Consider the following 12,150-nt stretch of genomic DNA (forward strand, 5'->3'; position numbering starts at 1 on the left):
CACCACAAAAGGCCTCTGTGCCCTTGACAGCCACAGGACTTGCGCGCTCTGCTTGCGCAAGTAATAACGGGGTGGGGCATCCATTTCCAACTTGCATCATTCCAAGTAGGCCAGTGCCCAATGGGCACCGCTGTAATATCTATAAAAGCACCAAGTCTCTGTGCCTACGTACGTAAGTGTGTACGTCTGTAATCCACATAACTCGAGAACCATTTGCCCCACCGACTTCAAATTCGACACACGTGTTCCACACCCCCCACAGGGAGTGCAGTGCCCGGTGTCGAGTCCGTCAGATAGCCGGTTGTCCAGAACCAGCACAAAAGCCTCTGCCCGGACTCTGGACCCGATCACCCCTAATATATTTCCATATATGGAGCTGGCCTGTTCTGACATCAGAATGATTGTTCTGACAACTGCATAGACTCCATATTTGGGCATCCTGACAAAGAACTCCATATATGGGCATAAAAGGGACACAGACATAATGGGTGGGGCATGCATTTCCAACTTGCATCGCTCCAAGTAGGCCAGTGCCCAACTAGCACCGCTCTAGTATCTGACTATCTATAAATGCCACAAATCTCTGCATGTGTGTGTATAGGTCCTTCAAGTATAACGAGTAAGACGCGCGAACGCGGGAAGCGAACGCAGATCGTAAATTGCAATAACAATTAGAATAAATGACAAATCACTCGGGACAGACACACACACCCTTTTGTGCCCATATATGGAGCTGAGTGGACCTGGCCCCTTTTGTGCCCATATATGGAGCTGAGTCATTGCTGATGCAACACACTCCATATTTGGATAGCGGGACAGACACACGGACAGACAGACACACACACACACACACACAGACATGATCTGCTAGGTCTCATAGTAAGTGCTCACTGCATTCGCAAATACACTGAACCAATCACCTTCTCACACTATTGGGTACTGCACTGCCCAAATATGGAGATGACTGACATCATAGACGCCATGGATGACTGACATTACTAGTCTTTAAGTTCTCTGATAACAGGCCAGCGCTATGCTGCCATATTATTTTACAGCCGGAGTTGTTCAACTCTGTGTACACAATACCACACCATGGATGCTGCCCTACATCAGTTCAGACCTATTTCTGGCCTACTAGTGACTCCCCACCACTCAACGCTCCCCGCCCGTCCACAAGACACTTTCCATGCTCAGAAACCCGAAAGGTCGGCCAGCTTTCAAAGCTCAGATCAAAATCCACCGCAGCAGCATAGTTCCCACTTTCAGGATCAGAATTCAGCCCCTGAGGACTCCTGGTTCAGCCAACCCCCACAGGACCCAGGCCACCATCAAATGGGGTCTGGCACAGACTCTTGTCATGGCCAGCCTGATGTAGCTGGGATGTGCGATGTATCTACTACCGGTCCTGTGCCAACCACAGCCCCATGTTCACAGGAGTCGTCTGGTACTCTCACCATGTTCTTCAAAGATGATGATGTACAAAATAAGGAAACATTGGTTGGAGAGGGACGCAAAGCTGTAAATGGTATTCAGGGATCCTCTCAGGTTCACAGCCACCCTCAACCATGTCCACAGGCCCACAGTGGCCACACAGACACTCCTTTGATAGGTAATCCACCCACACCTTACATCAACAATGGTAATTTTGTGTCAGGAAACAGCCAGAAGGCCCTTGAGACCCAGTTTGAGCATGTTGAAAATGGAGAGCGTGTGCCCAACCAGGGAGTGTTTCCTTGCTTACCACACGGTAGCCCTACGGCTGCCTCAGCGCATGTAGTACACCGATATGAGGCAGGGCCTAACCTGGAGTATATCCCAAGACCAATGAGATCTACCAATGTGTCTTCAAGCTGTAGCAATGTGAGCCAAGGGAGTGGAACTGGCCCTCAACAACGGCACCATCTTTCTGAGGATCCAAACCTTTCTTTTGCTGGGGGATATGATCCGATAGGCACTTCATCAGCTGGGAGTGATGTGGCCCCTCGTCCGAGTTACCAGGAACAGATATACCATAGCCAGCCACCAACATTAAGTCCTCCCAAGCCAACTGGTATTATTCAGGCGCCTGCTAACACTTCTTTTGAACCTATATGTTCACATGCTGTTGAAGATGAGGCAAGAATGGTAGCAGATGCAGATTCTATTCCTGACAACCTGGAGCAGCAGCAGCCCTCTGATAACCTAGAAATCATCCATGGTCCAGGACAACCCATACCTGATGCAGATGGAGGTGGGGAGCCTCAGCTGACACCACCTGTTGTTCATTACCACTCCCGACCTTCATCCCATGCTTATGGATCGGATCATCCCTGTGAGAACCCTCACATTACACATTGGGCTCAGAATGACCCATCTACCTTAGGAGTTAGCATCCTTCTAGCCCCAGCTGCTCACAATGTTCCTGACCCCATTCAAGAGCTTACTGTTGAGGTCATCCAAACACAAGAGGATGGCTTTCGGGACCTCCACTCCCAACAGAGAGCCCAATCAACATACCAGCACCACTCAGCGAACCTAAAAGACCCGCCAAAGGTGAGTGAAGGGGAAATTTCCGACTCTCAAGGCAACCGTGGCTATGTATCTCTACTGGGATCAGAGTCACTTCACCAACCTTTTACAATTGCTCAGCCAGTGTCCAATTACAGCACAATTCCCCCCAGCAGCTTTGTTCAACCAGTTAGTCTAAACATGCTTTGGGAGACCACTTCACCTGTGAGACCACTCTTATTTATCCCTGAACCATTGAGCTGCAATTCATCTGCCTCTAGTCAGAGCACAATCAACCTGGTTCAAGAAAACACAGTTGTTAAATCAGAAATAACATATTTTCCGTCTCAGCCTTTGTCTAAGGTCCAGTCAATGGGTAGCCATTCTGCCCTTTCCATCAATTCACAGGCTTCTCCTGTAACTACTCCCATCTTGACTCATAGTCAACCATTAAATTATGAAGTACTTGCTTTCTCAACACACAAATCACAGAACCAAAACCAGGCCTCTGTCCATTTGTCCTATCTGCAAGGGTCATCACAGGCTAGTAATGCACCTGAATTTGACATGCAGGTCACCAAAGATGCTCAACAGGGAGTAGTTAGACTTGAAGGGGAATCCCCTAACGTTAGCCAGCCCACGGCCACTTCTGAAACTGCATGCACCCCATTACCTTTAAACACCCATCAGCTTCCAGCTGATGTTCCTCCGGTTCAAGTCAGTGGAGGACCACCTTCTCCTGGACAGTTTCCCCCTCCAGCACAATGGCCTGCAGTAGGGAATCACTCTACTTCTGCTTACCTTCTTGGGCTTCGGGGGCCAGTGCTTTCACAGCTCATCCAACCAACTCCTTCAGAACATCCTGGACCACCTTCCTCTCCTAGCAGTATTCCTGGTGATATGGAGCAGCCCTCTGGTAACATAGAAGATATCCACAGTCCAGGACAACCCATACCTGCTGCAGATGGAGGTGGGGTGCAACAGCTGACACACCCCGTGAACCACACCCGACCTTCATCCCATGATTATGGGCACCATCGCCCCTGTGAGAACCCTGATAATACACACTGGGCACAGAATGACCAGAACCGGCCCGACCTGAAACCGCAGGAGACCACTTCACCTGTGAGACCACCCTCAAATCAATCAAAACATTCAGCATCAAATTGTGAACTACCTGATTTTTATATACACCAATTACAGAACCAAACAAATTCATCCTGTCTTCAAGGGTCACCACAGGCTAGTAATACACCTGAATTTGACCTGCAAGTCACCACAGATACCCAACAGGGAGTAGTGAGACTTGAACAGGAATCTCCTTGCCAGATCACAACCACTTCAACCCCACAGACACCTGAACCTGCATTCATCCCATCAGCTTCAAACACAAATCGGTTTCCAACTGATCCCCTCAAGGTGCCAGAAATGCATGGTCATGTTCCTCCTGCTCCAGTCAGTGGAGGAACACCTGCTGGCCAGTATCCCCCTCCAGCACAAGGGCCTGCTCAAGAGAATCACTCTACTGCCGCTTACCCTCCTGGCCGTCAGGGGCCGGTGCTTTCACCATGCTTTCACCAACCATCTCCTGCAGAACCCCCTGGGCTGGTACCCCCCTCTGTTGGTAGTCAAGACAGCCAAGCGCGTTGTGCGGATTCAATTCCTGGCAAGCTGGAGCGGGCTGATAACTTCCACGCTCATGGACAACTTATACCTACTGCAACTGGAGGTGGGGTTTCCCAGCTGACCCACCCTGTGGGTCACCACTACCGACCTTCATCCCATGATTATGGATCCCATTGGCCCAGTAAGAGCCCTGACACTACACATTGGTCTCAGAATGACCAATCTAGCTTAGGAGCTAGCATCCTCCAAGCAACAGCTGCTCACCCTGTTCTTGCTCCTGTTCAAGGGCCTGCCACTGATGTCATCCAACCACAAGAGAAAGGTGCTCTGGACCTCTGCTCCCCACAGAGAGTCCACTCAATATCTCAGCATCACTCAGAGATCCTAGAGAACACGCCAAAGGTGAGTCAAGGGGAAACATCTCAAGGCAACCTGGGCCGTGCATCTCTACAGGTCTCTGAGTCACACTACCAACCTGTTCAGATTGCTCCGCCAGTGTCCAATTATTGCGTGATTCCCCCCAGCAGCTTTGTCCAACCATCTAGTCAGAATCACGAGACCACTTCAACTGTAAGACCACCCTTACAGGAGCAGGGTACAAACCAGAAGCCAGGGTTTCTGCAAGTAACATCTAATAACCCATTCTTTATCCCTGGTCCCTGCATCAATTTGTGTGCTTCTAGTCAAAGCCCACTAAACCTGCCTCGAGAAAACAGAGATTGGGTTAAATCAGAAATAACAGTTCTACCACTGTCTCAGCAAGCCCAACGTCCTTTGTCTACGGGCCAGTCAATCGCTGCAGACAGCCACCCTGCCCTTCCCATCAATTCACAATGTCCCCCTTCAACTACTCCCATCTGGAATCATAGTCAACCATCAAAGTGTGAACTGTTTGATTTCTCTATGCACCAATCACAGAACCAAAACCAAGCCTCTGACCATTCGTGTTCTCTTCAGGGGTCATCACAGGCTGGTAATGCACCTGGATTTTACATGCAGGTCACAGAAAAAGCTCAACAGAGAGTAGTGAGACTTGAAGGGGAATCCCCTATTAGCCAGACCACAGCAACGTATTTGATCCCACACGCACCTGAACCTGTATGCACCTCATCTTCAAACACCCGTCAGCTTCCAGTTGATCCACCCAAGGTGAAAGAATGTCCTGCTATGCATGGACACAGTCATGTTCCTCCAGTTTCAGTCGTTGGAGGACCATCTTTTCATGGCCAGTATCCCCCTCCAGCACAAGGGCCAGCTGTAGGGAATCACTCAACTGCTACTTGCCCTCCTGTCATCCAACGCCAAGAAGATGGTCATTTGGACCTCTCCCCACAGAGAGCACAGTCCATATCTCAGCACCACTCAGAGAATCTGCCAAAGGTGAGTGAAGGGGAAATGTCCGACTCACAAGACAATCTGGGCTATGCGTCTGTTGTGATTGATCCACACGTGTCCGATTACAGAGTGATTCCCCCCAGTACCTTTGCTCAACCAGCTAGTCAAAATATGCTTCGGGAGACCACTTCATCTGTGAGACCACCCTCGCAGGGGCAGGACAAAAATACTTCCCAGCCAGAGAAACCACACGTACCGGTAACTTTTCATCAGAGTCCATTATTCATCCCTGGGCCAGAAATAACAGCTCCTCTGCCACTGTCTCAGCCAGCCAGTCCCCCTTTGTATACGAGCCAGTCAATGGGTGGAGACAGCCACTCTGACCTTCCCATCAATTCACAGGCTCCTCCTGCTGCAACTGGTCCTGTCTTGAATCATAGACAACCATCAAATTACGAACTACTTGATTTCTCTGTGCACCAATCACATAACCCAAGCAAAGCCTCTGGCCTTTCATCCTCTCTTCAAGGAACACCACAGGGTAGTAATGCATCTGGGTGTTACCTGCAGGTCACCAAAGATGCTCAACAGGGGTTAGTGAGACTTGATGGGGAATCTAAAGTTAGCCAGACCACACCCACTTCTTTGACCTCACAGGCACCTGAACTAGCATGCACACATCAGCTTCCAGCTGGTCGTCCCAAGGTGCCAGAACCTTCTGCAATGCCTGGACATGGTCATGTTCCTCCTGGCCAGTATCCCCCTCCTGTACAAGGGCCTGCTGTAGAGAATCGCTCTACTGCACATCACCCTCCTGGGCCTCAGGTGCAAGTGCCTCCAAAGGTCATCCTACCAGCGCCTTCAGAATCCCCACCATCCCCTTTGGGACATCAACAGGGGTATGGCCCCACTCCTCCAGTGTCAGGGCTGATGTATAGAGGCTACAATGTAGGCGCCTATGAAGAATACTCAGACAGCAGAGCGCCCTATGCTCCTGACCAGTTCCCACCTCCCCCTGGAGATCATGGGTCACAGCAATCTTATCCTGATGACCCCTATAGAAGACCAGATAATATTAGCCAGACCACAGCCTCTTTGACCTTGCAGTCACCTGAACCTGCATGCATACCATTGACTTCAAACACCCACCAGCTTCCAGCTGATCCCACCAAGGTGCCAGAATCTGCAAAGCATGGCGATGTTTCTCTGGTTCCAGTCAGTGGAGCCCCATCCCCTCCTTACCAATATTGCCTTGAAGCACACAGGCCTGCTTTAGGAAATCACTCTACTTATGATCACCCTCCAGCAGTCATCCAACCACCGCCTTCAGAACCCCTTGGACCAACCTCCCCATTGGGCAGTCAACATGGGTATGCCTATGGAGAAAACTCAGACAGCCGAACCCCCTACCCTCCTGACAAGTGCAAACTTCCACCTGGAGACCATAGGCCACAGCAATATTATCCTGATGACCCATATAGAAGACCAGATCCTTGTTATGGCAGATATCAAGAAGCTCCTAACCCAGTTTACAGAGACCAAAGCTACCAGTACAGAGATCCTCAGTCTGACAATGCCAGCTACAGGGCCATTCAGTATTCAGACAGACCCTTGTCCAGGCAAGGCTATCCTGACTACAACAGTGCTAACCAAAGTGCCTATAAATATTATGCTGATTATTACAGATACAAAGCAGATTCCGCTAATGTCAGCCAGAGCACAGCATTTTTGATCCCACAGATACATGAACATCCATGCACCTCAACAGCTTTAAGCAACCAGCACCTTCCTGCTGGTACCCCCAATGTGCCAGAATCTGCAATGCAAGGACAAGGTCATGTTTCTCAAGTTCCAATCAGTGGAGCCCCACCTCCTCCTGGAGAATATCGCCCTTGGGCACAAGGGCCTGGTTTTGTGAATCATTCTACTGCTGATTACCCTCCAAGGCTTATCCAACCAGCTTCTTCAAAAAACCCTGGACCACACTCCCCATTAAGTGGTCAACAGGGGTATGGACCCAATCCTCTAGCACCAGGGCAGATGAATGGAGACTACAATGCAGGTGCCTATGGAGAATACTCGGACAGCAGAGTGCCACAACCTCCTGTCCAGTTCACAAATCCATCTGTAGACAATAAGTCACAGCAATATTATCCTGGTGACACCTATAGAATATCAGATCCTTGTTATGGTAGATACCAAGAAGAACATAACCCAGCTTACAGAGACCAAAACTACCAGTACAGGGATCCTCATTCTGACCGTCCCAGTTCCAGGGACATTCATTATTCAGACAGACCCTCATTGAGGCAAGGCTATCCTGATACCATTGATGAAAGGTATGCAGATTATTACAGGAAACAATATGAATATGTTGGCTACAATTCTGGAGCATATGATCCTTACTACAAACAATACCAAAATCAGTCCTACAGAGGCAGAGACCCCTACTACAACCAACAGACATGTCCTGACAGGAGCGATGGCTATGATGACCAGTGGAATGATGACGACCATTGGCACGGAGATACATTTGAAGATGAGTTTGACCGGCGCAGTGTCTCCAGTGAACAGTTGACCCACAGTCTGCAATCCCCTCCACCTGTGGACTACTCCTGTAGACAGTACCCAGACCAGACTGATGTTACCCAGATGTACCCCGCCTCTTTAGAGTACACTGCAGAAAGTACCTGGATCCCTGAACAACCGCCTCCTCGTCCACTTACCCCAGAGAAGTTCACCATACCTCATCGTTGTGTACGTTTTGGACCCGGTGGTCATCTTGTACAGGTTCGACCCAATCGTTCCTCTGATAGGCCTGCTCTGGTTGATATCCACAGCTTAGAGACAATGTTGCAGGACACTCCTGATCAGTCAGAATTGCGAGCCTTCCCAGGGCCCCTTGTCAAAGAGGAAACCAACAAGGTAGATGTGATCAAGTTCTCCCAGAATAAAGCTGTGGAATGTTCCCGTAACAATGACCTCTTGGACAAAGACTCTGCTTGCTTGCTTTGGGAATTAATTGTTTTGCTTTGTAGACAGAATGGGGCCATGGTCGGTACAGATATAGCAGATTTGTTGCTGAAGGAGCGTCGATCTGTGTGGTTACCAAGTACGAGTCCAGATGAAGCCAAATTGATTGACTTTAACGATGAACCACTAGCCAAAGCTGAAGGGGAGCCTGGAGCAGGCCCACTATGCCTCCTTTCTGATACCTCTGTGATGGTTCCAGAGAATATGCGAAAGGAAACAGAGCTGTTCACGGAACTTCTACTGTTTGGTCGCAAAAAGAATGCACTGGAGGCAGCTATGAAGGGAGGTCTCTGGGGCCATGCCCTACTGTTGGCCAGTAAGATGGATAACAGAACACACGAATATGTCATGACAAGTTTTGTGAATAGTTTGGCCATCACTGACCCTCTTCAGACAGTATACCATCTAATGTTTGGGCAAATTCCTGCCTCAGCCACTAGCTGTGGAAAGGAGAACTGGGGTGATTGGCGCCCTCACTTGGCCATAGTGTTGTCTAATCTCACACACAACCTCGACCTGGATACCTGCACTATTACCACCATGGGTGACAGTCTAGCCTCAAAGGGACTTATCGATGCCGCCCATTTCTGTTACCTGATTGCTCAAGTGTTTATCAAAAATATTTCCAAGATGGTTCTGATTGGCTACAACCACAGTTTGACCGTCTACCAATTTGCTACCAATGAAGCAATCCAGAGGACTGAGGCCTATGAGTATGCCCAATCACTAAGCTCCCAGCCCTTCTCACTACCCAACTTCCAGGTGTACAAGTTTATCTATGCATGTCGACTGGCTGAAGTGGGGTTGAGTGCCCAGGCCTTCAACTACTGTAAAGTAATCTCTAAGAATGTCCTCATGGAGCCTTCCTGTCACTCACCTGTCTTAATTAGCCAGCTCATTCAGATGTCTGAGAAGCTGCAAGTTTTTGATTTCCAGTTAAAGGAGAAACCAGAAGAGCTGTTCAAAGAGCCAGAGTGGTTGATCCACCTCAGACAACTGGATGACCAAATCAGGAAGGGGGTGATAACCTACAATGCACAAAAAGAAACTCCTACACAGAATGATTGCGGCAACATTAGCTCTGAGCTGGACAAGCCCAGTCCAAATGAGTCTCATACCATGCCACTGGAAATGGATGCTACTGACAACCCTCTGAGGACCTCATTATTACCTGACCCACCAAAACAGGGAGTAATGTCTCCAGCTCCCACTACCATCCTGCGAGATAGGATTGGTCAACCCCCACACAGGTCTTCCACTACTCCCTTCCAGCTTCATGCCCACCAACACCAATCTGGTCTCCCACTTCCACAGATGGGCCAGATGTTGCCTCAAATGTCCCCTCAAATACATCAGTCACATCTTCAGATGAACCAGCCACCACCCCAAATGTCCCCACCACACATGACTCCTTCTGTGCATATGCCAAATTTAGAGAAGCTCTCACCAACTATGAGCTCTTCGGTGGACATTTATGACAAAATGGATTATATGTGTCCTGGAAGTGAAGATAATATGCCCTCCTGCACTACATCCGAGTCCTCCACTGATTCTGGGGGACGAGAGCAGACTAACTCAGCCGCCAGGCATTCTTCGCCGCCACCACCCTCCATCCCTGAGCAGTCCCGTAAAGAGGAGCCCAAAGATATCAAGAATGATTCTCCTAAAAAGGGGTGGCTGCCTGACTGGTTTACAAACATGTTCCCAACAAATGGGAAGAACGAGGCTTACTTGCCAGATGACAAAAATAAATCTATTGTGTGGGATGATAGGAAAAGAAAATGGGTGGACCTGAGTGAGCCTGAGGAAGAGAGCAGGCCTCTTCCACCACCTCCGTCAAGCTTCCCCGAGATGGTTCCTGTGCCTGGTGGACCTGGAGCACAACCGTGTGGTGGGCCTGCTGTCAACAGGTTCTCCAGAAAAGCAGGCACTAAGAGCACATATGTGGACGTGATGAACCCCAGAAGAACTACTAAGCCCGGTGGATTGGCACCTGCTCCCGCTGACCTCTTTGCTCCTCTGGCACCAATGCCCCTGACAGACAATCTGTTTCTGTTTGGTACCACTCCAGATGATCAGCAGCCTGTAGAACGCAGTGTCCCAGAAGGAGGAAACCATGAGCAGCTGCATTTACCAAACCCCAGTGTTGTTCCCTTAGGCTTAGAGTATATACTCTAAGGTTGTTCCCTAAGGTACAACCCAAGGTGCAACCCAACATTGCTACCCTCTGGTTCTGAGGAGGTCATCCAATGACCAGTGCTGGGTTAGATCATCATGGGGCTGGAGGCTATTATTCCTCTTTGTAGGCCCCCTCCCCTATACACCATCTTGACACGCTTTATCCATAAGCAGAGCATTGCAGTTTGAGGACCATGTTATCTCAAACACACAGCATCCCTTAGCTCAGAAAGTGACAAACTCACCAGATCCAATAAACTATAGACCTTTAAAGTCATTGAATTGGCATGCAGGGCAACAATCTGGAGTCTGGACACGTGTTGAAGATCATATTGTCTCCAAGTGTCACAACGCAATGCACTGATTAGTTATTTTCGGAAAGTGACCCCCTCCTACAATGGAGTATACATTAAGCTTTTGATGGTTCAGTCTGTATTCTGAGGCTGAGGACATAGGCTGTCCTCAGCCTATTTTTAATAATTACCAGCTTGGAAAATGATCTCTTCTCTGGGGAGAGAGGTGTCAACATTAGCATTAAGAGCGATGATTGTTGTTATTCAGATGATTGATAGTAGCAAACACTACATGGCTCCAATGCCATGAGTGCTCTCAATGCCTGCCTCCGTGATATTAAAACCCCTTAACCCTAACCCTTAAATGAAGGATAAAACGGAAAGAGTAATCCACTCAAGGTTTGTCTGGCTTAACATAAAAATTATGTAACAGCTTGTGTAATCCATAACAAAATATATTCTCATTTTAACAAGGCCATTTTTAGGAAAATAGCTACCGTGAGACCTTTTTCTAAATCAGAAAAATGCACAAATACAACCTTTTATTACAAGTTGGATAGTCTGTAACTCCCTTTTCAGAATTCAAGGATTTTTATGAAAAGGCCTACTAACTAACCGGGGATCTTATTAGTCCACTTCTGGTGACACAACCCATGTCTTTTAGAATTTTATGTCTGTATAAAGCATTTAATAACCTGCCACTTATAGCCTATACAGTATTACAGACTATACTATAGAACACAGGTCTTCCTCCACCCTTCTCTCAGATGTTCTCAAAGTATTTCATAGTCTATATTCTTATGCCATTGAATTAAACCAATGTTATGGCAATGGATGTTATGTTTTTTTTTCTTTTTTTTTGTAGTTTATTATTTTACTAATTTTATTTCAGCAATCATTGTCTTGTTCTTTTTTAAGGGCACGTTAAGCCCTTATTGGAGGAATTGAACCGAAGATTCACTGCTCAGGGCATTGGGCCTTGATACACTGTGACCATCCATCCATCCATCCATCCATTATAGAGGGTATGCGCATGCTGAATGGCCCATCGAGTGGAAAATCGAGTGGTAAAGCTTAACATTGTTTAATGTTGTTTAATGTAATCAGATAGGACTTTCTGTTTGGATGTATTGGCTGTCAAGGCCAGAAAGTAGTTTTTTGCCACTCAGTAGGCGTTCCTGCATAACTTCCTGGTTTG

General features: G+C 48.2%; 2 protein-coding genes across 2 annotated transcripts; both read left to right on the top strand.

Annotated features, from left to right (window-relative positions):
• Window positions 1-1,092: 1,092 nt before the first annotated feature.
• On the top strand, window positions 1,093-3,265 carry LOC308314603 (protein transport protein Sec16A-like; the record flags this gene model as incomplete). The annotated part of the gene is made up of 2 exons (XM_080762233.1): window positions 1,093-2,676; window positions 3,185-3,265. 2 exons carry the CDS (start codon window positions 1,093-1,095, stop codon window positions 3,263-3,265), a joined length of 1,665 nt encoding a protein of 554 aa, XP_080618359.1.
• A 122-nt stretch (window positions 3,266-3,387) lies between these two features.
• On the top strand, window positions 3,388-10,659 carry LOC308314604 (protein transport protein Sec16A-like; the record flags this gene model as incomplete). The annotated part of the gene is made up of 4 exons (XM_080762234.1): window positions 3,388-3,612; window positions 3,944-4,216; window positions 4,327-4,515; window positions 7,876-10,659. 4 exons carry the CDS (start codon window positions 3,388-3,390, stop codon window positions 10,657-10,659), a joined length of 3,471 nt encoding a protein of 1,156 aa, XP_080618360.1.
• Window positions 10,660-12,150: the final 1,491 nt, after the last annotated feature.

The sequence above is a fragment of the Protomyctophum bolini genome (genome assembly GCF_963924005.1).
Source record: "Protomyctophum bolini genome assembly, chromosome: 4".
Classification (NCBI taxonomy): domain Eukaryota; kingdom Metazoa; phylum Chordata; class Actinopteri; order Myctophiformes; family Myctophidae; genus Protomyctophum; species Protomyctophum bolini.